Source organism: Ursus americanus, chromosome 8, assembly GCF_024610735.1.
Source record: "Ursus americanus isolate L20-20 chromosome 8, mUrsAme1.1.p, whole genome shotgun sequence".
NCBI lineage: Eukaryota > Metazoa > Chordata > Mammalia > Carnivora > Ursidae > Ursus > Ursus americanus.
The window spans coordinates 26,516,725-26,542,647 of record NC_142134.1 but is presented as its reverse complement, the minus strand read 5'-3'; the positions used below and the strand labels follow the sequence as shown (position 1 = coordinate 26,542,647).

Genomic DNA, 25,923 nt, shown 5'->3' with positions numbered 1-25,923 from the left:
CTTCACACCATGTGAAATCAGCACATAGGAGAGCACACTGCCATGGAAAATTTTGGGATAAGCACAAGGATTTTTTTGTGATGATATCTCATGCTTGCAAGGCATCAGCTACAAAGTGAAAAAATTCCTGTCCACATATCAATACCACGAAGCTGACTGTTGCAGCCTGACCCCATTCTCCTCAGCACCTTCCCACCCCATCCTTCTTTTGAGCACAGAGCACAACACTATATTTGATGAAACAGGACATTAATCAGGACTAAAAACATTCTTCTTCCTGTCACTTCCTGCAAATAACTGACAGCATCTCTGTGCAGAATAAGGAGACATTTCCAGGTGACACCCCATTTTTAGGAATTCTGTTTTAGTTTTTGAGACCCTTGAGCTCTTTCTTTTTCCCAGCGCAATCTGTTAAAAAAAAAGAAAAAAGGCATTATGTAGCCAGCAGTGGGTCCCTTTTCCAAATTCGAATTTACCAAACTAATGATCCCTATCAATGCTCCATAAAGCTAACCCACGGTCAGGATCATCTTTCCTGGTTCCACTAGTTCTTTTACAAAAGAACAGCTAAGTGAGAAGTCACTTACTGCCTGTTTTCTTGGTAGATTCAGAAGTTAGACTTAGGAGCTCAAAATCCTATCTCTGACCTACCATTCATTAATTCACTTAACTCATGAAAACTGGCCAAATACCATCATCCCATGCATCGGTGTTTATGTACAATATAAGTATTTTTAATGCATGCAAGCTCTGTGCTAGGCACTGTGGTAAGCACTTTCATTATCTTCCTATGAGTGAGATACTATTATTATCCGTATTTTACATATGAGGAAACTGCAAGAGATGAAATATGTTTCCAAGGGTTCACATGCAGACAAGTCTAGATGCGAAACCCATCATCTTCGCCACGGAGGAGGGAAGGATGAAGTAGTTTCCACGGTGAGAGTTCTGGACACTACCAGGCACCCCTTGGGGGGAGGAAGAAAAAGAATAAGATAGACAAACAAACAAACCAAAAAAAAAAGGAAAAAATCAACAAGAAGAAAACAATTAAAACATAGAACGGTAGGGAGCTATCATCATCCGGCAGATTCTACTTTCAAATGTGTTTTCATTACTGCTAAATTGACTCACTTACGTCCTACAGGGAATACAAGAAAAAGTAAGACAATTTATGTATTCCTACAGATCTGAACATAAGGCTTACAAACAAGAAAACACACACACACACAGAAAACAAAAGAAAGTGGTTTCACCACATGTGAAGTACCAGATCTAGAATTCTATGAGCCTAGCGGGCAGAGAAACAATATAAGCTTTAAGAGGTCAGAGAGAAAAGAGATCCCTGTGGGCTCAAGAAATCCAGGCCCTTGGGGAGTAACAGCAGAAGGGGAAAGATCTGACTAGCTCCAGTAAAAAGCGGCCTTTGCAAACTGTGACCCCATCAGCAAAGTCAGGAAAGCGGGAGTAAGCAATGGCATTGAGAGTTTTCTAGCCTGGCTGAGGTGAGACGATTTGTCTGGTGAACTAGCGAGAGCCGAAGTTGAAAAGACTGGTTTGGTCCACATCTTGGCAGGCCTTATTTAAAAGGCAACGGGCGGTCATGGAAAGATTTTGTACGGGGGAAAGAGAGGATTAAGGCAACATTCGGGAAACAAAATCAAAAGCAGCAGGCGGGTAGATGGCAAACAGGACAGAAAAAATAATAATTGAGGGCTTTTCCACACGACTAGACTTTGAAGCCATACGTGCGTGCACCCAGCTGGACGCAGAGCGGCTGGGAAGGAAGGTGTAGATGGGAAAGACACACTTCAAGTGTGACCACATGTCCCTCACACGCACGGCTCTCCAAAAGCACCTTCTGGAATCCCAACCGTGGCTGGTAGACGGACTGATTCAAGTTAGGCCTGTCACCCCGAGCAACTAAAACCACCCACTCCAGGGCAGATGACCCCACAAAGCAAACCGATCCGTCTGGTCCACGCTCCCCACCTCCTTCCGCAGAAGTCGGAGACGGAGATGGAAAAGTTTGGGGAGTAGTCCCCGGCTCACCAGAAGGGCATTTTTTCATTCCTCAAGCACCCTCAGGTGTTCAGAAAGGGAGGATGACATCCGGGCAGTCTCCGGCCACTCCTCCCCCGGGGCCGATTATGAAACTCTGGGCTCTTTGTACCTCGCCCCGCTAGTGTGTCCCCGGGGCCCGAGGCCCCTCCCCGGAGCTATAAAGGTCGCAGCGCCCGGCCGTGGAGCTCACTCGCCGGACACACCGGGTGCCAGAGGGACGCGGCCGTCGCGTGGCCCCGCCAGGCTCTCCGCCGCGCTCCAGCCGCCGCCCCGCAGCCCCGCGGGTTCCCGCCCCGCCGCCAGCCCCGGAGCCCGCGCCGCCGCTCCCCGCGGAAAGGACGATGGAGCCGCGCCGCGCCGGCCGCGTCCCCGCACTGCTGCTGTGCCTCGGTAAGCGCTCGCCCGCCCGTCCCCGCCGCCCCGGGCCCGCTCCCGCCCGCCGGCCTCGCTCGCTCCGGCCCGGAGCCTGCCCCCAGGCTGACGGGTACTCCGTTCCAAATGACGCCTCCGGTTCCGCGAGTCCGTGTGGCCCTCTAGCCGGGGATGGAGTGCGGTGGGATGGGGAAGAGGGGAAGCGGGGTTCCAAGTATCTTTCAATGAACAATCTACTCTTGCCATCTGGGTCAGGCGTGAATTAATGCAGCTCCGTAAGAGGCAGAATAAAAAGTTGAAGAGCCTTCGTTCCTTTCTTTTGAAACTGCCAGTTCTAGAAATCCGGAGACCGGGAAAGCGCTGTTAACATTTCAAGTTTTGTTCTTTCTTTTTGAGGGGAGAGGGACGCGGGCGGGAGTAGAGACCAGGGCCTTGCAAAAGGGACCTTTTGGAAAGAAATGCTTTTCCGTGCAAAAGAGACCTTTCGGAAAGAAATGCGTTTTGTCCTGTCTGGACAGCAGCTTTCTCCATCAAGTCTGGTTAAGTTTCTGGGGGCGCTGGCGCACGCGGGTGGCGGCGCTGCGGAAGCTCCAGGGGCCGCAGAATTAAAACGTTGCCCTGCCTACCTGGAGCCGGACCGGCCTGGGAGGGTCTTGGCGCTGGTCCCAACCCTTGGGACCCCAACACCTCGAGGCTTCCGATTTCCTCCCGAAAGCCCGCACCCAGGGAGGCGGGTCTGGGACTCAGCTTTTGCCGCTCGCTTGTTGCTCCGCATAGCCTGGAATTGATGAGTGCATTTTAATGCCTATCTTTCTATTTGAGATGATTTAGTTCTCGCGGGCAGGAAAAGAAATCCTTCGTGGGCCTTCCGGTTTGAAAAAAGATATATCGTTTCTATCTAATTCCCTCACATTTCAAAAGGAATTTGGAGGTGTATAGGAAAATTTTAATAAGGAAATTAAAGTTGCCAGCCTCACATTCCTTCTGGGGTTGCAATGAGGCAGATTCCCTAACAAATTAACTCTACCTATGCAGGATGTGACAGTTAAATTATGATTTCGACACGCCTTATCTCAGGGCTTGGAGACCTAATGACATGCATACTATGCATAGTTGGAACTTACTTTGTACACGTTTAGGAACAGAAGTAGAAACCCGAGTTGTGGTTTCTGCCAAAACTGCTAAGAGTGACTTGCTAGAATATTCTCAGTAAATAATGTGGCTTTGCTATCTTTGTTTTGAAGGCTCTGTGAAAAGAATACAATTGGAAAGGTGACAGGCTTCCTAGAGTTAGAAATTAACCTAGAGGTCAGAATGGCTCAGAGCTTTTTTTCCCTTCCACCTGTAGGGTTGCATCTGAACAATGCCAGTGTCTGTTCTGGGCCACTCATTGAATATTCTAATTTGAGACAGCAAGAGCCTATGAATAACCTGGTTACTACCCACCTAGAGAGTGTGTTGTGTGTGTTTTTGTTGTCATGAAAGTGTTTAACTCCTTTATTGCATTACTTAATTATAGTTCACCTATTTCATCAGCCGCCAAGCCCATTTCCAAATGAGCTAGGTCAGTTTCTGTTTTCCCAGTTTGTTTAGATATTTCTCTGCTACTAGGAAAGTTCCTGTTTGAAGTTCTCTATCGTATCTCTATACTCCAATCAGGTTGCAAGTCCAATAGTTTTATTCTAAAGCACATGTGAAAAAGACAAGGCCACCTGGCATTTCTGAAATTGCCCCCCCATGCCAAACAGAAGATTACCTAGCATTACTTTCCCCAAATATCTGTTCGTCAAAAGAAGATACTTATTTCCGATTTCAGCAAATATTTTGTTACTGTTTTTTTTGTGGAATATATGTCTATTTATGACTATGGAAAAAATGTAGCTGCCTTCAGTTTCATCTTCTGTCTCCAATACATGCAGATTTAAATGGCTAACATTCATATGATCAATTGGTTACTTTTAAATTTCATAAATATTTGATATTGATGTTCTTGCTTTATCTAATGGGAAAGTATGACCCAAGTTCCCATAGAAAAGCAGGGCTAAACTGAGAAAGTTCACACCTGGATTTGCTGGCACTTTTAGCTTACTGAATACTAAGTAAAAGGATTGAGATTCCTTAAACTAGTCAACACATTTATAAGTAATCTACAATTTTAGAACTGAAATGCCATTTCTAATCTTGTGATTGGTCCAGAGCAAAGAGAAGACATTTTCGTCTTGAGTTCTGCAATTAATGTTTAGAAAGGCTCTCTACCTAAAATCCAGCATTCTCATTGGTACCCAAGTGGGCTTTTGTGCATGTTCCTGAATGCCATCTCCAAGACAGTTTAGTCCTACTTCATTGTTCAACGACAGAGAACCGAGCAGAATAAACATTCTTTCCTGAAAATATGAGAAGCACAATGAGACATTGGCTCACCTCAGATCTTTTCTGTTGATCCTGAGAGTTTATGACCTGCCTGAGTGTTGATACCACCTACCTGCTTTCCTCCATCATCTTACCATGTGAACAGTTTGGGTAATTGGGGTGTGTAGTTCAGCACTGGGGCCCAAATCCAGGAGTTGGGAAAGAAATGAACAGTTATCAAATGCCTACTGTGAGCTGACTATGTTGTGTGTTAAGTGCGTTATACGTATCATCTCATTTATTCCCTAAAATCACTGTATGAGGGGCGCCTGGGTGGCTTAGTTGGTTAAGTGTCTGCCTTGGGCTCAGGTCACAATCCTGGGGGTCCTGAGACCAACACCTGCATTGTCAGGCTCTCCGCTCAGCAGGCAGCCTGCTCCTCCGTGTCCCCTGCCTGCCTGTCCCCCTGCTTGTGCTCTCTCACTCTCTCTGTGTCAAATAAATAAATAAAATCTTTTAAAAATTATCACGGTGTGAGGTAGGTGTGATTAGCCCTGTGACAAATGAAGAGACTAACCTTAAGTGAAGTCAAATACCTTACAAGGACTTAGAGCTAGTAAATGGCATGGTTGTTCTGGAATAATGTGTGAGGAGCCCAAGGTCTCAGGATTATCAGAAGCATAATAAAATTTACGGGTTCTAGTGAAGAAGTTTCAGGGTAGTCCGGGGACCGCCCCAAGGCTTTGAACCTGTTATGGGGACAAGTTTATGTACAAAAATGGTATCTTTATGGTATCACTCAAAATCAGGCACAGAAAGCACACGACCGTTTTCTTAAGCTGTGCTAAAGCATGGTGAATTTTTACTTACCCTATATTCCGCATTTTTAATCAACACGATTCCCAGGAAATGAGTTTTATTCCCAAGTAGTCATTACATCATTTGGCTGAGGCCTTATTTCTGCATTTGCCTGGATGTATATTAACTAATCAATCAAGAAGGGTACCCGTATCTTTTTTATTCCTTGTATCTTTTTATACTATTGTGAATTTAATATAATATCAATGAGGGGCTAAGTTGGAATCTACAGGACATTTCTTCTTCTTTTTTTTTTTTAAAGATTTATTTATTTATTTTAGAGATAGAGCAGCGGGGAGGGGCAGAGGAGAGGGAGAGAGGGTCCCCAGCAGACGCCCACTGAGCCCCGAGCCCAGGTGGGCTGGATCCCAGGACCCTGAGATCACCACCCGAGCGGAAACCACGAGTCAGATGCCCAATGGACTATACCACCCAGGAGCCCCTATAGCATATTTCTGTTAACAGTGAGAAAATAAACATGCTTCCTTGGTTAAAAAAAAAAAAAGGTGCAATATTCATCTAGTTGCTTTGGAAAGATTGAATTTGAATGCCTTCTGTCCATTTTTGCCCAAGATTCTTAGATTTCCTGCTTAATGATCAGTTAAGAGATGCAAATGACAGGTAAGGAATCCTCTTCAAAGAGACTGTAAATTAAGGTGTGGTTCCCACAACTGTCAGGCTTCACTCTGAGTATAGGCCTATGCAAATGATCGAAGTCATGTGGCTGTGACTGCTCTTGGGAACATTCCTTTGGAAGACAATGGGAAGACTCCCCAAAGCCTAATAGGAGAGATCCTTAGGGAGAAGCACCCTGACAACCATAGCCTTGGTATGTCAATTCTGGAAACTTTGAAAAAATGAAGGAATGCAACAGATTCAGTGCCCTCTGGCAAGGCAGTTTCCAGTAAGGCTGGGTGTTTAGTTACAGGGCACACAAGGATTCAGTGACATTCTAGGGTAAAGTCATGATTTCATTAACAAGGACACTATTTTTAATTGTACTTTCTTTTAAAGATTTATTCATTCATTTCAGAGAGAGAGTGCATGAGGGTGGGGGGAGGGGCGGAGGGAAAAGGAGAGAGAGAATCCCAAGCCGACTCTGCGCTCGGAGTTGGTCCCAGGGCTGGATCCCATGAACCCGAGACCACCACCCAAACCAAAACCAAGAGCCAGATGCTTAACCAACTAAGCCACCCAGGCACCCCTATAATAGTATTTATGATACACAAGACGATTTGATAATTGTCCTGAAAAAAATGTTAACCCTTAATTTCTTAGGTCAAAAATCTTGAATTTTAAATTTAAGGCATGAAAGTGAGTTAAATATAAATCCTCCTGAAAATATCCTCAGGATAAGGGGGGGGGAAGCCCCCCTCTCGTATTTTTACATAAACACACACATGTTTATATATGTCAAACTTTATAGTTTTGAGTCAAGAGACATAAAGAACACAGAGTCCATACCTCTGTTCCTTTATTTCATACTTTTAGGAAGATTTATTCCTCTTTGATTCTCTGTTTTCTCATCTCTAAAATGAAGATCAGAGCTATGTTGTCAGGTTATTGTATAGAGATGTGATAAATAGGGTGCTATTTTAAAATAATAAAAAGCACTTTTAAAATTAGAGCTCTCATTATCACCATCAAGTGCTTTCTTAGAAAAAGCCTCATTGGATCCTTATAGTAACACCCTTTTAGCTAGGAAATGTATTATCAATTCCATTTTTCAAATGAGAAAGCAGACTTCCAAAGAAGCGAGTTATCCCTGCGTATAAGGTTCCGTGTTTGAATACGCCGTGCCCTCTACCGTGCCCGAGCTCACACTTCACTTTTAGTGCAAGCTCTACTCGTCCTTGAAGACTGAAGAGAAGTATCAAGCCTTCTTAGTGCCTGCCTCCTCCTTTCTCCCACCCCTCCAAAGTAAACCTGCAGCCTGCCTCTGTCTCCTTTGCAACGCTCCCATCCCTGGTCCTGCCCTTTTCACGTCTGACTGTGTGTGCCAGCCCAGTGACTCCTGACTCCTGCCCTGTACCTCTTCGACCATCCATATTGCCATTGACTAAAACACTCTACGTGATTGTTGGATGGATCATCCGAATAGTACTTTTTTCAGAGTCTTCACCACTGTGTGTCGACTTCAAAGCTGTTTTTTGAAAATGTGCTTGAGAAACAAAATATTTTGGGACTAAACGATAGTTGCTGAAAATTTAATTCTGTTTAATAATAAAGTTTAATATCTTTTCTTTCCTGTTTTTCTTGTTTCTGTCACTTAATATAGTTTGTATTCACTGATGGTATGCCTAATAAAATTTAAGTATATCTGTACACGTGCGCGCGTGCGTGCGTGTGTGTGTGTGTGTGTGTGAGAGAGAGAGAGAGAGAAAGCGCACAAGCAGAGATAGACTGGATGATGGATAGACAATAAGAGAAAGAGAAGTATTGTTTTAGAAATGAAAGGAACCTTAGAGTAATCTAACCTAAATTCCATTCCCCTCTCCCCCTGCCCCAGTCTACCCCACTCCTTAGGTCTGTTTGCAGAGATGAGGAAACTCTGCTACAGGGGGATGAAAGTATTACGTGAACTAGCAGTGGACTCCATACCTCACGGGTCTAGTGCAGGGTTTTTCAGCCTTGGCTCTATTTACATTATGGACTAGATGATTCTTCGTTGTGGGCTCTCCTATGCATTGCAGGGTATTCAGCAGCAACTCTGGTCTCTGCCCGCTAGATGTCAGTAGCGCGTACCCAGTTGTGACAGACAAAAATGTCTCCACTGGTTGACAGTATTACTCCAGGTTGAGAACCACTAGCTTCGTGTATTTTCCATTGCTATAACACATCGCCACTCATAATTCACACTTTGAATCAATGCTAGAGTTGGCAAGGCAAACAAAGTTAATATTAATGGTAAGCTGGATGCAAATACAAAATCAATGTTAGTGTTTAAAAAAATCAAGTCAGCAATTTTTATTGCTAATTTTAGCTCTAGTTGCCCTGAATCAAGATGAATCTTATTTATGATGGAGTCACTCATACTTCTTACATTGTGTTGCTAACCACCCCCCCCTTTTTTTTAAATTTTATTTATTTATTTGAAAGAGAGACAGCCAGCGAGAGAGGGAACACAGGCAGAGGGAGTGGGAGAGGGAGAAGCAGGCTCCCAGCGGAGGAGTCCGATGTGGGGCTCGATCCCAGAACGCTGGGATCACGCCCTGAGCCGAAGGCAGATGCTTAACCGCTGTGCCACCCAGGCGCCCCACTAACCATCCCTTTTAAAACAGTGCTCTCTTGGATCCCACAACACTGAACTTCCCTTTCCCTCCAGTTTCCTTGGCCATCTCTATTCATTCCTCATCACCTCTTTCCCCAAGTTCTAGTATTTTCCATGCCATACTATTTCCCTTGGAACATGTGAATGGCTCCTCTGCCTTTAACAGTCATATTTCCACATGTGACTTTCAAATAGACTCTATAAATGCATTCTTATTCTCTTATTCAAGAACTATATTCTCAAATGCCTCCTAAATATAAACAGATCATATATGAACTACAGACTCAAATTCCTGTGCTCATGATGTCTTCCCTTCCTGCCCACTAGCCGCAACAGCCACCACAAAACCGCTGTTCTGCCATGTCTTCTACTCTCTCTATGGCATCACCATCCTTGGTATTTTCAGAAATCTGGCATCACCTATGAAATCTCTCCTTTCCTCTCCACCCACAAGTCTCTAGCCTATTAACTCTGTTGAGGACAAGAACTATGTCTTTTGCATTAACTTTCTTTTCAGCATTTCGTTCAATCTCTTGCATATTGAAAAATCTCAATATTTATTGAGCAAATACAATTTGAGACATGTGGTTACTAGAAGTAAGTCTAGGCTAAGCTACCACCCTTCTTTCCCAGTTATGGAGTATAACTAAGCCCTTTCCACCCTTCAACCATCCTACAGATGCAGATGTGTTTCTCACTGAAGGTGAAGTCTCCCATGTTAACCAAAAAATACATTTTCACAAAATAAAATTTCTTAGTGCTTCCAAAGTGCTAGTTGCATTACACAGGTTCTATGAATGAAAAGTAATTAACTTCGAGGCTTTTAAAATTACCTTTACGTACCCATTTTTTTGATGCTCACTTATTGAAAACTATTTTTTTGCAAATTCATTTTTGGCAGCCGGCTTCTATAAAGAATGAATGATATGGTCATCAATATGCTTCAAAAAATACCATTAAGGGGTGCCTGGGTGGCACAGTGGTTAAGCGTCTGCCTTCGGCTCAGGGCGTGATCCCGGCGTTATGGGGTCGAGCCCCACATCAGGCTCCTCTGCTGTGAGCCTGCTTCTTCCTCTCCCACTCTCCCTGCTTGTATTCCCTCTCTCGCTGGCTGTCTCTATCTCTGTTGAATAAATAAATAAAATCTTTAAAAAGAAATAAAATAAAAAAAATACCATTAAGTATTTAAAGCTTCAGGCCACAGTATGGCCATAATGAAAAGAAGGCAAATGGTAAACATTGCAGACTGTTGCTCCTTTAGGAGATTTTTGTTTCAAACCAGTAATGTGATAGCAATTTAAATTTCTGAATTGGGTCAGTAGGGATGGGTGTCAGAAGCAAGATGGAAGGGAATGAAAGTAGAAAGGGCTATAAAAAGACTCCCCCATGAAACATCTTGAAGAAAAAAAGTATTTTCAATAGAACATTTGAAATAATACTCTAGAGATGAATCTTTGGCTTTTAAGGAATGCAAGTCCTGTATTTAGAGCTTTTCATCACAAAATTCCAAATACCCAGGTTAATATAAATTGTACCCTTTCCACAAGAGTTGATATGCATTCTCTTATGAGAACACTTCCATTATGAATAAGATATGAATCTTTAAATCCATTTTTAGGGTAAAATAAACTATATCCTCACATTTTAACTCACTGATTTCTTGATTGAATGGCTTTAAGTTCGGTCTTGTACGCTGACTAAAATATATGAGCACATTGAAATATGATTTAGGAATTACAAGTAGAATTGAAGAGTATTATTTAGTGCCTATGAATTAAAAAGCATGACCTATTAGATCGTTTCTTTCCATTTAACAAGGAAGACCCTATGGCTACCTTTTAAAACTCAAAATTAGAAGAAATACTTTTTTTGTAACATACCAACTTCTGGTTTCATCCTGTTTTATTTGAAATAGCTATAGTTGGTTTTTACATTTATTATTTAATGAAGCCTAGTTTTAAGGGTAACACTGGAAAACTAGGAAGAGGATGGTGGCTGGAAAAACACAAGGTTTATATTCTCTCTCTCTCTCTCTGTAGTTCTCTGAAAAGTAGGCTGTCACTAAGAGACACTGACAGTAGTTCTATGCAGGATCTGATGTGCCAAGGTGAAGCCAGACCTTTTCTAATAGTGGATTTTAATTTTAAATGAGAAGGCATCCTGAAATGTTAAGGCATATTCACACACAAGTCCTAACAAGCCTACTATGTTACAGACAAATCCTAAAATTATAGACTGTCATGATGGAGGAAGGTAGGAAACTAACAGTCCGTGAGCAGGGGAAGCATGTGACCACACCAAAAGCGTGAACAAAGCGGATTTTGCTACCTGTTTGGGCTGGGCATATATTATGATTCATTATGAGCTTACTGTTCTGGTCTAAATATTCTAAAACTTTAAGTTGGGAAAATAAGGTGCATTCCTTTCATTCTGTGCCCTATCTCATTTTACCTGGGCTCATTTTTATTTGCTTCATTCTATTTAGGAGAACCATTTTATCCCTGAGAATTGCCAGTTGACTTTGCAGAATCGGCTTGGTCAGCCAATCACTGAATCCCAGCCTCATTCTAGATGAGCCCCTCCGTGTAGCGGTGAGGAAGCAAGATCAGAAGAAACCACGTGAAATAAGGACATTTCCTATCTCTGGCATTCTTCCTGACTGTTGGGCAAGCACTTCTTAGTGCCTTGGGGCCCGCGGCATTTAGTGCTACCTGCATTGGGATGAGGACCCTCAACCTCTCCCACGCACACTGCCCCAGTGTTGTGTAAGAGTGTAGGCTGGGCCCTGACTCACAGAGTAGAGGTGATTTGTATCCTGTGAGTCACCAGCACCACTTCCTGCTGGCACATTTGACATTTCATTGAAACACTCTCTGAAAGGCGAAGGCAGAGAGATGAAGAGGTGTGCTTCAAATTCCTAAAACTCATTTGGAGATTTGACAGAAATAATGGCCTCTAAAGGAATTTTATAGCATTATTGAAACGGAGTCCCAAAGCCAATTTTGAGTTTATAGATCTACCCCATGCTACCTTGCACACAATTCCTCTACACTTTATTATTTTTTTTTGAAGATTTTATTTATTTATCAGAGAAGGAGAGAGAGACAGCACAAGCAGGGGGAGCAGCAGGCAGAGGGAGAAGCAGGCTCCTCGCTGAGCAAGGAGCCCGATGCTGGACTCGATCCCAGGACCCTGGGATCATGACCTGAGCCAAAGGCAGACACTTAACCAACTGAGCCACCCAGGCCTCCGGATACTTTGGTTACCAACATAGAGCTTGCCACCAGATCTATTTTCTGACACACTGACACAACCCCAAATTCTTAATAGCATAGTGAATTATTTTCTTAGCAAGGACCCGTGGTCAAGGATCAAATATAGTATTTGCAATTGAATCATAGACCACCATTCTTCAAATAACACTAAAGTCATGAAAAAGACCTGTAAGATTAAGGAAATATTTGTATAGGACTTTGGCATCTATTCCTTCCCTGTATGATTTAAAAATAATGAGTAGTGATTCTTAAGAGTGACAGGGTGGCAGATATCAGAATTCTCCATGGGCTGACTTCTTCAGTATTCTGAGCAGCTCCACCTGCTACTGTTCTGCTTGAGTTTGCAAGGGGGCGGGGCAGAGATGAAGTCGAGGGAAGCTGGAGAATCACTCTTTTCAAGCAATAGAGCTGTGCAGAGGGACGCGAGATTTAGCACTAATTTTGCTCTTGTGTTGGCTATGTACATCCAGGACAGAACTGCAGCCTTTCATCAGAGAAAAATATTTAAAATTACTTGCAGGCTCATCTGTAGGAGACCCGGATGTTGCATTCATGCAGCGAGTCTCATAGAAACCAGCTCCGAGCCATGGACTGTGTCCAAGGGAGCGTCACGGGTTAGGAGAGCCCAGTTTTTGTGGAGGCACGCCCTGCACTGAACATTCTTTAATTCACAAAGACAAATATTTCACCGGTGGCCTGACCAGGTGGAACCAGTGGGAAAACTAACAACTACTAAAAACCCTAAAAAAAAAAAAAAGACTAAGAAGCAACACCCCAAAACAATTAGCTGAATTCTGTAATAGTCGCGGGTTGCTGTTGTAAGCAAATCCAAATAGGAAAGGCTAGCCTCTGATTTCCACAAAAGATAGAGAAACGAGCTTCAAATGTTATGTTCGCGCGGTGGCCCGGGCTGGCAGGAGAATTAACGTTTTCGCCAAAGCCCACAGCTGAGGAAGCTTGGAGGCATGGGAGATGTAGAAACACACATCTAGAGCGCCGGCTTGTGTTGAGCGGACGGTGTAAGTTAAAGGGTTTAATCCTTCCATAGAAAAAGTGCATGGCAGAATTAAACCGAGAAGTAGAACAAAATTGGCTTGGATGAGAATCTAGCCCATTGTCCACATAAAGCGATGTAGACAAAGTTATCTTTTTCTATTTCTGTTTGAATGACAATGAAATCCAAACTTTAGCCATTTTTTTTTATGATTAAAGAAAGATGATTTATTTTTCCTTTAAAACCAATGGAAGCAGGATTTATATTGTAGGAGAAGTATGGGGTGGGGAGAAGATAGTTCTAAACTTTCCCAAACAGTATTGTCAAATCGTTGAAAGCTTATGAGACTTGCTGAACAAAGATAGATTCCTAACTCTTATTTTCTAAGGTCGCTAACTATATACTCGGATCTTGGACAAGACATTTAATTTAACTGCACTGAGGTTGTTTGGGGCTAATCACTTCTTAATAGGATTGTTCTAAGGGTCAAGTTTGAAACATTATGAAATTATAAGCTATGCTGCTGATGTGTAATTTTGTTTTTGGCACCTCAATAATATGCAGTGTGCTTAACGTATACCCGTCTCTTCTGACCGAGAACAAATAAAATAAAATCATTCTTTAAAATGCCGCCCAATGACAAAGATTTGTAATCTTGTTATAGACCAGTAGAGGGCACTACCGACATAGAGTGCTAAAACTAGAGGCCAGCCAGGAGTATCAGGGAACATTTGTGGGAGTCTCTAGAATGCTAGGCATTTTGGGAAAATATCACTTCATTTAATTCACCCCCAAACTCCGTAAGCTAGAGGAAACTGAGATCCAGAGAACCTAATTAATTTTTCCAAAATCACATACCTCAAGCTTTCTCCCAGGATGGCCTTTCCATCATACTTTGTTGTCTCCCTACAGGATTAAATACCCTGCTTAGTTATATTTACCCTGGTTTGTCTGGGTGAGGGTCATTATGCTCTAGTATTGTTGCCCGTTTCCAAATTCTATAATGTGGCCCATTAACAACATTGCTATGCACCCTTGGGAAAGTTACTTAACCTCTCTCTGTCTCCGTTTTCTCTCATGTCTAGCGGGGATAACAGTAGTATCTTCTTCAAAGAGTCACAGAGTGGATGAAATGAGATAATATAGATAAAGCAGCTAAGAACCACGCCTGCATATATAGTCCGTGTTCAAAAAATGTTAACTGCTGCCAGCTACTGCAACGAATGGTCTCACCACCATTAGTATTTATTATACAGCAGTTACTCATGTCGACTAGAAAGAAGGGTGAAGTGCAAACGCCCAACTCGTAAACAGAAGCAACTAGATCCTCTTCAGGAAACATCTGTGCGATTAAAAGGATTCTTCTTATGCTTTCTATGCAATTCAGAAACTACTTGAGTCATTCTGGAGCCTGTTTGCCAACATTTATCTTTCAAGTGGCAAACACATGATAAAAACCTCAAACTTTTACTGGGCTGACGGAAACTGGGTTCTGGGGGTTCATGTAGGATGGACGTTCATTCCCACATTAGATAAGATATGTTCTGACTTGACTTAGATTACATTATATTAATTAAAATCTTCTTTTGTGCATGATACAAAGCAAAGAGTGACGTAGGCTCTTTAATCAACAAGGAACGTGTCTAAGGTTGAGAGTCCTGTTTCGTTGTTACCGGAAATAGAACCTGAGTTTTAGGAAGCCTTCTTTTGTGATAGGCTCTACTTTGGAGCATTGCTCTGAACACACCAGGGAGCAAAATAGTGAAAATTCTACAATTTCGATGGCTAAGCTTCTTAGGAAATCAAACCTCACAATCAGGTCTTTGACATTTAGAGCAGGTCCAACCTGTAACCAGGAAGGTCATGCCAAGGTTTTCACCCTTGGACAGGGGAGCAGGGGCTCATTTATTTTCAATTACGTGCGTGTTTTCACAAATTAGTTGTATGGTTTTGATGGATCGAATTTTTGAAATAATTAAAACAACCCTATAGGACTGTGGTTATTTGGAAGTCTGATCAAGGTTTCTTTCCCTGAAGGACGTGTTTATATATTTGGTTTTCCCCCATCAATAGGTTTCCATCTTCTCCAAGCAGTTCTGGGCACCACTGTGATTCCTTCCTGCATCCCGGGAGAATCCGAAGATAACTGCACGGCGTTAGGTAAGCCCAGCTTTGGCAGCGTCTTACCGGAGCCTCACACGTTCGTAACAGACACGTTCTCAAAGAGGACGGGTACGTGACAGTTAGAGGAAAGGGGGGGAGAGCTGCTATGTTAGAATCATTTTTTTTAACACCCTTATGAACTAGTGATCTGGAAAAATTATATAAAAGAATAACTGGTGGGAGAGGGACTAGTTATATAGAAAGATTGGCTCTTAAAGAGATAGGAAACAATGAACATCAGATTCTTAGTTCATTTGGCTTTGCTGTGAAGCCATTGTTAGAGAGGTTGGATCCCAGGCAAAACGGGAACATTTCAACTTTGTGCACAGTAGATAATCAATATATTTTGGGTTTTTTTTGGTAAAAGGAATAGATGACGTCCTTTCTTTGTAGTTACAACATTCATTCAGAAAATATTTAGGGAGTACTTACTACATGTCAAACACCATGCGTAGGGATAGGAATGCAAAGAGAAGTGATACGCAGTGTGTTTCCCTCAGGGACCCCCGGGGACTCTGGATGTAGTTCAGGAGAGATCTGCTTGAGCTTCAGCCTGAGTATTGAGTCAAGGGTTATCCTGAGGAACCAGCATATTTCCCACAATGATTTCACCTTCTCTCTTGTCCTCCTTTTGTTATGCCTCCACTATTTAGTTGGTTTTTTAAAAAGTTTTATTTAAATTCCAGTTAGTTAATTATAATGTAATGGTAGTTGCAAGTGTACAAAATAGTGATTCAGCACTTCCATACATCACCCAGTGCTCATCACAAGTGCCCTCCTTAACCCCCATCACCTATTTCACCCCATCCTCCCCCCCACCTCCCCGCTGGTGACCATCAGTGTGTTCTCTAGAGTTACGAGTCTATCTTGGTAGGCTGCTTATTCGCTTTTTTCCCCCTTTGTTGTTTGTTTTGTTTCTTAAATTCCACATAGGAGTGAAATCATATGGTATTTGGCTTTCTCTGGCTTATTTCGTTTAGCATAATACTCTCTAGATCCATCCACATCATTGCAAATGGCAAGATTTCACTTTTTTATGGCTGAATAATATTCCATTATGTGTGTGTGTGTGTGTGTGTGTGTGTGTGTGTGTGTATATCACATATATATATATATACACACCACTTCTTTATCCATTCATCAGCTGGTGGATACTTGGTCTGTTTCCGTAGTTGGGCTATTGTAGATAGTGCTGCTGTAAACATCAGGGTGAGAACAATATTATTGTTCTCTTGTCCTCCTTCATCATTGGGCTCTCTAGAAGTTTGGCCTGCCTCCCTCTCTTTTTTTGTTGTTGTTTTGTTTGTTTGTTTGTTGGAACAAGAGTATTACAATCAAGATGCTACTGTTTGATTATTTCATAAGCATCCTTCACATTTTAGTAACTAAATCATCCTAAAGTGAATTTTACATAAAGGTTGCAACACCATTTCTAATGAGGCTCCTATTCTCATTGTTGTGTTTGTCTAACCCAGATTTCTGTAAGCCAAGATTTGTCTAGTTCAGGTCTCATGGCTCCAGATGTTGGGGAGGCTTTGATTGATTTCTTTGACGATAGTCTCAAAAATTTGGGAATGCACACCGAAACATGGCTTCCTGGCTTAAAACCCATTGTAGAATTTTGCTCTCTTGAATTAATTAATGGATTCAGTTTGCAATTGCTTTTGGAATAATAAACTGCAGAATTATTTTGAGATGTGAAAAAAATCAGGCATACAGGGTAAATGAATACTTGTGGAAGATAATGATTTTTGTGTGTCTTAAACCTGCCTTTTCTATCCTTCAAGATTCTCGTTTGTGAATTAGATCCCCAGGTCAAATTTTGTTTGTTTCGTCTGTTGGACATTTTCCTTAGGGATCGAATGTTTGTTCGTAAGTGTAGGGAATGTGATCACTGGAGGAACTTCCTAGTCCTGAAGATTCTCCTCGACTGATTGGCACCTGACCTGCTTCGCTCCAGTAGCTCCGTGTTTGTTACAGGAAAGGGTGATTAATGCTTTAAAGAAAGCAGCAGAATGTATCGAACTTTCCATTCCCTTCACAGTTCGGATAGAAGACAATCCACGTGTGGCTCAAGTATCCATAACGAAGTGTGGCTCTGACATGAACGGCTACTGTTTGCACGGACAGTGCATCTACCTGGTGGACATGAGTCAGAATTACTGCAGGTAACACACCAAAAACAAACAAAAAACAGTGTTTTTTTTTTAAAACCTATATTCTCTATTTTTTTTTAATTTTTTGAAGTTGACCTAATATTTCCATGGGCTGTAGTTTATACATACTATTAGCATGCAGTTACGGGTGCTATTAGGAGCTTTATTGAGTGAGTTTTTTAAAGTTAGGGAACAAACAGTAGCTCTCAAATCCTACAGATACTTCATGGGTGCAGAGTGGGGAAGGCGTCGATGCCTCCTTCTCACACTTGTCACCATGGGGGCTCCCCCGGGCCTCTCCCACATCAGCCCCTGGTTTATGAATTAATCGCACTGATTTAGGCAGAAAGCACCTCAAGCCTACAAAACTTACAAAACACCATCGGAGATTGTCAACCACACTGGCCACTGAGCCAGCCTGTCCCTTGACCACCCTGGTCGAGCTGAGAGCTGTGTGGCACTCTATCAACGCTGGCCCTGCTCTAAGGTCGGCCTTTGAATTCCTCTTTACAGCTTCAGGCAAACCCTTTTGATTTCTTGCATTACAGTGTGAGATTAGTTCTTACACAACTAATTCATAATAATAATTTCTTTTTTAAGTAACTGATCTTTTTCTCGCATTTTCCTTCAGGTGTGAAGTGGGGTACACTGGTGTCCGATGCGAGCACTTCTTTTTAACCGTCCAACAGCCCTTGAGCAAAGAATACGTGGCTTTGACTGTGATTCTCATTCTCTTGTTTCTTGTCATAGTTGCCGGTTCCATATACTACTTCTGCAGATGGTAAGCCAGCGTTTTTTACACCCTGCTTCTAGAAGTTATCTTTATACAATACACGCGAACTAGGTGGAACTGTGGACAGAGTATTATTTCAAGGGTTAAGATGGATTCCACATGGGGCGCCTGGGTGGCTCAGTCGTTAAGCGTCTGCCTTCGGCTCAGGGCATGATCCTGGCGTTCTGGGATCGAGCCCCGCATCAGGCTCCTTCCTCTCCCACTCCCCTTGCTTGTGTTCCCTCTCTCACTGGCTGTCTCTACCTCTGTCAAATAAATAAATAAAATCTTAAAAAAAAAAAGATGGATTCCGCAATGATGATGTTTACAAAGAACTTTCTGTGGCGGAACATACAGATTTGACTCTACTATTAGCTCTGCTATTTCTTTTTCTTTTTTTAAATTTGAGCTAGAGAGCAGAGTGAGAGAGAGTGAAAGAGAGATCACAAGTCAGATGAGGGGCAGAGGGAGAAGGAGAAGCATGCTCCCCACTGAACAGGGAGCTTGATGCTGGACTCAATCCGGGCACCCTGGGGTTGTGACCTGAGCCCTGAGCCGAAGGCAGAGGCTTCACCAACTGAGCCATCCAGGCTTAGAAATACTGGTTTTTCAGTAGGAAGGAAAGAAAGAAAGGAAAAAAAGAAAGAAAGAGAGCGGAAAAGAAAGGGAGAGAGAAAAAGAGAAAGGAAGAAAGAAAGAAGAGAGAGAGGGAGATATTGAGAGAGAGGGGGGAAGGGAAGGAAAGAAAAATGAGAGAGAAAGAAAGAGAGAATGAAACACCCAGGCTTAAATTTGGTCACATCCTGTCCTGGAATTCTGTAATTGTCATGATGTGTTAAAGTCTCGGAGAAGTCCTTTAACTGTGTTTCACCATCCCCTCCCCAAATTGTTTGACCACAGAACGCTACCTCTTTCTCTCTCCTTTTTTTCTTTGTCCAACCTAAACCTGTTGACCTTTGTCATTTTGGAAACTCTATGCTGATCTAACTTCTGAGTCCGTATGTTGGTTTATTTTGTTAGTGTACTTTGTTCTTATTACTATTAGCTACAGTGCTAACAGTTTCATTTCTGAATTTTTCTAGGTACAGAAATCGAAAAAGTAAAGAGCCCAAGAAGGACTACGAAAGGGTGACGTCAGGGGACCCAGCATTGCCTCAAGTCTGAATGAGGCCATCAAGCTACGGGCAGGGAGGCACAGCATGCCTGGTTATGTTAATATTCCTATTTTATTAATAATATTTATGTTGGAGCACGTGTTAAGTCGACAATGGTGCATTTTTAATATACTTGGACAAGTTTTTTATTTTTGTTTTATTTTTGACAGACTATTTGCTAATGTATAATGTATACAAAATATATAATATAGAAAAAAAGTCAATATTTTTGTAAGAAATCATTTCCTGGACGAAATGCTTTCGCTCCAAAGCTTAGTTGCTGGCTACGCAATGTTTAGGAGTGAACCATGTCTGGTTTGTTGCTCAGAAAGTGTCACAAATGACCGATTTCTGTTAAGCCTAATGTATGGCCAAATCAACCCAAAACAAGTATATTTTCCTACTCCTCCGATTATCGATAACGGGTCTGACTGTATCGTAGTTTGATGTATGACTTGGCACCACAGTGCTGTGTATTAAATCACCAGTGCAGTGGGAACTGGGGAGAAGCAAGTCTAGATTCTGTGCTGAACACTACACACTGGGAACAGCCTAAACCAGGGAGGACTGTGTGTCCAGTCCCCCGCCCCCCACCCCCGCCATCCCCCCGCTGTGGCTCCGTGTTTAGTGGCCTGGACGGCAGGTGGGCACTTCCTTATTCCACCCACAGCTCCTGCGGATACCCACCCATCTGCAGCCTCTCCTCGCATTAAATGAATTGACAACTTCATTTTACACCATCTTGTAAATAGTAGGCATTTTGTAGCTTCTTGATGTTTCTTTTCTTTTCAGTACAACATTGATGTGAGGTAACTGTTGCTCGTGAGACAATTAAAAAAAAAACACAAAAACGCACTTGGAGCCCAAATCTGGGCCTCTTTTCCAGAGTATTTCTTCTCATAGAGACTTTGATTAAGAACCCTAAGATTAAATCGTAGTCTAAGAGTTGATGGACTAACCACTATTTTGAAGCATAAAACAATAATTCTCTCTACTGCCCAAAGATGGGAATACAGCTATTTCATCTTCAATGCAAGAGAAATTTAACTTAAAACAACGCAGTTAAGTAGCTCCTTCTATACTTTAAGATTTTATGTTTAAAATAATCTCCTGATGTAGGAAGTGGAAGAAATAGATCCCAGTGTATCTTCCCAAATGAACAAAATCATTTGGAAACTTGTACAATTTAAAGACTTAACCTAAATGCCTTCCCTGGGAGACTGAGATGAAGCCAGGGCCCGGTTTTGTGTCCTTTGTTTATGTTTTGGGGGAAGAGACGAAGGTTTCTCTTGTGCTTGAACCCAAGGTGTCCGCGAGTTAGTAAGGGTACTTGGAACTGCATAAGGAACCGCAGCTCTCTACACCTCCAGTCTCAGGGAAGAATGTCTCATTGAATAGTAGACCTGTGGGTAGAGTCTCTCAGGATCACGCACCTTGTTAGGGAGGGTCTATTCTTTTTCCACCTTGTTTCCTGGCAGGTGCTAGGGCCACAAAGAGGAAATAAACAATGGCTGACTTTTGAAGTGCCAGGTGCCAGGATTTGCCTCCGTATGGATCCCTTCATGTTTACCCTGGTGCTTTCATATGACTCTTTCCCAGAGTGTTGGATCTGGTCCCTTACTATTAGCGGAAAAACACGTGTGTGTGTGTGTGTGTGTGTGCGCGCGCGCGCGTGTGTGTATAAAATATACCCATATAAAACTATATATAAAGCATACAAATCCATATGCAGATACACATGTACACATGAGCTCAATCATAGAATTACCTGTTGCTCTTTCAAAAATATATGAAACTTAAAAACAAGATAAAGAGAAATAAGATACAATTCAGTGAGGTCTACAAGGATATTTCTGACTCCCATTTAATATAGTTGAAGTCAGATGTGCTGTGTAAGAGCACATTTTAAGTCCTACACATTCTTACACGCACGAGATGTAAATGAAGTCTGCTTATTTGAAGTGATCTTGATGGTGTCAAAGAAAATTGACTTACAGAGAAGTCAACAGCAATTCACGTATTTCACTTACAAAAAGGGAATTATATTGGTTTATCTTAAACATCTCAATTCATATTATGTTAACTAATTGTAGTAGTTTGTGGTGTTTTTAGTCTTAAGGGTGCTTAAAAAACTAGCCCCTGTAAAAGCTGAATCTTTACTTATAAATGTATGTTAAATAATGAGATGTGACCCAGATTGTGTTCTATGGGTGAAAATAAGTCAGAAATAATTGTTTTAATGAAGATAATGCTGAGCAGACATAGCAGATGATTGCCATGAGCTCAGATTTCCTGCAAACAATGGAAAGATTTGGGCTTATATTTATCTTCTTTATTTTACAGATTTCTCACTATATATATTTCTAGAAGAAGTTATATATATCCAACATACTGAGAGCAAATACTGTCAGGCATTAAATCAATTTTTATGTTGGAAACACACATACTAGTTTCTAATTTCTGTTGAATTCAGTAATCTCGTTTTGAAAAGCTCATGTCTGATCTGTGTTGTCCTTTCTGCTCCAATATCCACCCCGTAGACTTTGGGGGGAAAAATGTGTTTAACTTGCTGCTCAATATTTTCTGATTTTTTTCTACTCTTATTCATGTGGGAGAAGGGGAGTAACAACTTGTAAAGCAATGTACATTTTTAATGTTTTAGCAAAAAGTAATTTTATCTATAACATGTCCGTTATTCAAACTGGATAACGCTAACTGTACGATAATGTATTTTTCTCTCTGCTGTTTTTGCACTCTGTAATCGCACTTTTTAAGTTCGAAGAGCCATTTTGGTATACAGTTTATATTGAAGATGCTATGGAACATAAAGTTATATTGCATGCAGTTTAAACTAACTTATTTGACAATGGATTTTATCAGAGCACTGAATTGTATCAATTTGTTTGTGTTCAATATCAACTTTGATAATTGTGTACCTTAAGATATTGAAGGAGAATATAGATACTTTACAAGATGTTGTTAATGTTTATTTATTTTTGTTGGGAACTGGAAAAAACACAACTGAAAAATAAAAATGGATTAAGTATCGTGCATAAAAGAGTTTCACTGATAAATGGAGCCTCTCTCGTTTTTTCTTTTTTTCCATAATAAGTAAAAGCAGTGACAGAACTACAGTGTGTTTAGATATAAAGACTCAGAAAGATAGAATGATTATCATGTTAGTTTGGGAAAGCAGCCTATAGATTTATGATATTTATGGCCTACCACCATGAAGAATATCTTTGAAATAAAAGGAGCTGCATTCGTAACTTATGAAAGGACACATCAGCCAGAGTGTGACTCATGATTCCCTCAGCATCGGCCAACCAAGGGGTGTGGCTTCCCTGGGGCTTCAGAGCAAGAAATATTGGTCCCTCTGAGCCTCAGGCACAGTGATGGCGTCCTTGGTACATACTTCAACAACCTGCAGAGTGCTCTATCCACTGACTAGCTCCTTGGATCGTTTCATTAGCTTATGCGTAGGGCAGGGAGGCATAACTATGACTGCTTGATGGGAGGGAAAGTAGTTTGTCCAGAGTCACAGTGGTAGTAAAAGGTGGAGCCGGCATGAGAAATAAGGTCTACTGATTCCCCAGTTCTGACCACGTCAGGCAGCAGAGACATCCTTGAGTTCAGTCTCCGATGTAGTTTAGAATTTTCTGAAGAGAAACACAAATTCTTGTAAAGTGGAATCTTGGAGTCTCACGGAAGGCTCAGATTGACTCTGTTCAAAGTCTGAGAACCCAGAGGGTTAAGGAAAAGAACTCTCTGAAATACTTTTTTCACTTGGCTTCTAGGGCATGACACTCACCTGGTTTTTCACCTGCTGCTCAGCCTCATGTGGGATCGTCCTTAACATCTCCCTACCACTAGCATGCCCCCAGATCTCCATCTTGGAACTTTTTATTGTGTATGGCCACTCTCTATTTTATTTCACAAAGTCCTGTGCCCTTAATTATCATCTACGTACTGATATTTCCTCTGAGTCCTAGACATCTTTTTTTTTTTTAATTCTTATTGACATTCAATTTAGTTAACATTGAGTGTATTGTTAGTTTCAGGGGTAGAATTTAGTGATTCATCAGTTGCTTAGAACACCCAGTGCTCATTACTTCAAGTGCCCTCCTTAATGCCCATCACCCAGTTATGCCATGCCCCCACGCACCTCCCCTCCAGCAACCCTCAGTTTGTTCCCTATAGTTAAGAGTTTCTTATGGTTTGCCTCCCTCTCTATTTTTATCTTATTTTATTTTCCCTTCTCTCCCCCTATGTTCATCTGTTTTGTTTCTTAAATTTCACATATGAAGGAAATCCTATGGAATTTGTCTTTCTCTGACTGACTTATTTCACTTAGCTTAATACTCTTTGGTTCCATCCATGTCATTGCAAATGGCAAGATTCCATTCTTTTTGATGGCTGAGTAATATTCCAGTGTGTGTGTGTGTGTGTGTGTGTGTGTGTACACACACCACTTCTTCTTTATCCATTCATCTATCAATGGACATCTGTACTCTTTCCATATTTTGGCTATTGTAGTCCTAGACTAATTTATCCAACTACCTATGTAACATTTCCACTGGATATCCACTAGGCATTCAAAAGTAACATGTTCAGTAATTGATAGTCCCCTAAAACATTGTTCCTTCTAAAATGTTCCTATTTTCGTTCAATTTAATTTCATCTTTCCTGTACCTTAGTTGAAAACCTGGTATGATCCTCTGGAGGTACTAAATGACTCACTTTTAAGAGATTTCAGAGAGGATTACTCTAAACTTTTTACAACAATGTCAAAATTATTCATTTTGAAGAGATGATGCAGAAGGAAGAAAATTCCATGAAGCCAGAGTTAGAATACCACAATTTTCTAAGGGAGAAAATTAGAGGCCCTTAATTTGACTTTGATCAATTCTAGAACATATTTCTCCCCACATGGTCACAAAACATTATAAAACATAAGTGCTGTTCATTAGGTTCTAACATGGATTTATTAAGAAGGAGACATAAAACATGGGTCTCTTTTCAATATCCTGTCTGGTCACCAGCTAATGGTAACTACTCATCCTAGGAAACCAAACACAGCCCATTCAATTTATCTGAATTTCAGAGAAATATTAAGGAAAAGTCTTCCAGATATTGCTTATGAGCCTGAGGTACAATGTACCTATTAAGAAAATAAGCACAGTTCAGGCTTATTTAATGCAGGTACTGTGAGTGGACCATTACATGCTAAACAGATGGAGGCTGTGTGACCACATTATAGAAAACATTGGAGACACAGGAAATAGAATAAAAAATACAATGAGTGGAGTGGTGACCCTTCCAATCCATCTATCAGGAGGGAGGAATGTTTTTCTCCTTCTCCTTCTGGGGATGGCAGGATTGATACCAAGGAAATACATGTCATGTTCCTTGCTCTAAGCCTGCTATCAGGAGCAATTCACATTCTGGAAAAAAAAGATCAGTACTTTATGAATTACTCAACCAATAATTATTGAAAAGCATTTTTGTATCTAGTAATATGCAAGGGGTTGTGGAGTATTTGAAAGACGTATAAAATATACTGTAGTTAAAAAAGGATTTGAAGTTAGGAATACATTTAAAGAACAATGCAAGGCTTTAGCAATTAGGGTTCTTTGACTTTTATGAAACAGAAAATGATTCTGGCCTAACCAGGAAAAAATTTGTAGGAAGGATATGGGTGGTTTGATAGAATTAAAGTGAAAGCCAAAGAACCAATAAAGTTCCAGTGATTTTGCTAGCAGTGTGCTGCTTCTAGAAAGTGTGAACTCCAACCATTTTTACTTCTTGGGTGCCTGTGGTCTAGCGAGATACATGTGATTGTCTAGCTGGGATCACAGACTCATCCTTCAACCAGGAGGGCAATTCATTTCATTTGAGAAGCCACTGCGTTTTTAATCTAATGGGAAAATTTTTCCCCCAAAGGAAAACCAGTGTGCTATTACCAGAGAAAGATGGAATGAGTTCTGAAGAAACACAAACAGCATCATATCAAACAATTTAGAGAAAGGTGGCATCAATCACGAAGCTTTTGATGAGGGGGTGGATTTGGAAAATTGACAGGACTTTGATAGCAAAGGAAGGATTGTAGGACATGTCAGATGGAAGACTAATCAGCAAAACACTAGGAAAATCATAGCATATCTAAGGTATGTCAGGGAGACGATCCTGATTGTAGTATACGATCTCTATTTTGGAAGAGCTAAGAATTTAGTTCGAAAGATCTTCAAAGCCATATTGAGAAGATAAACTTTACATTAATGGGTAGTAGGGAATCATTTAAGCTCTTGGTCAGGGGAGAGACACCATTAAATCGGTGTGGTAAGCAGAATAATACCCCTCATCCCCCGAAAATACCCATGTCCTAATCCCCATAACCTGTGAATATATTATCTCACACGGCCAAAGGAGCAGTGCATTGTGATGAAGGTTAGAGACCTGAGATGGGGAGATGATCACTGGGGATCAGCCCAGTGG

General features: G+C 41.5%; 1 protein-coding gene across 1 annotated transcript; it reads left to right on the top strand.

Annotated features, from left to right (window-relative positions):
- Positions 1 to 2,268: 2,268 nt before the first annotated feature.
- Positions 2,269 to 22,490, top strand: EREG (epiregulin). The gene is made up of 5 exons (XM_045793488.2): positions 2,269 to 2,454; positions 15,257 to 15,343; positions 17,391 to 17,514; positions 18,134 to 18,283; positions 19,357 to 22,490. The coding sequence occupies exons 1-5, from the start codon at positions 2,406 to 2,408 to the stop codon at positions 19,436 to 19,438; spliced, it is 492 nt and encodes a 163-aa protein (XP_045649444.2). The 5' UTR covers positions 2,269 to 2,405; the 3' UTR covers positions 19,439 to 22,490.
- The last annotated feature ends 3,433 nt before the right edge of the window (positions 22,491 to 25,923 follow it).

Bases quoted from the DNA above. Each gene is read 5' to 3' on its own strand.
- EREG (XM_045793488.2), top strand. From the start codon at position 2,406: ATGGAGCCGCGCCGCGCCGGCCGCGTCCCCGCACTGCTGCTGTGCCTC. The intron at 2,455-15,256 runs GTAAGCGCTCGC...CCCCATCAATAG, and splicing joins CGCACTGCTGCTGTGCCTCG to GTTTCCATCTTCTCCAAGCA. The intron at 15,344-17,390 runs GTAAGCCCAGCT...TTCCCTTCACAG, and splicing joins AGATAACTGCACGGCGTTAG to TTCGGATAGAAGACAATCCA.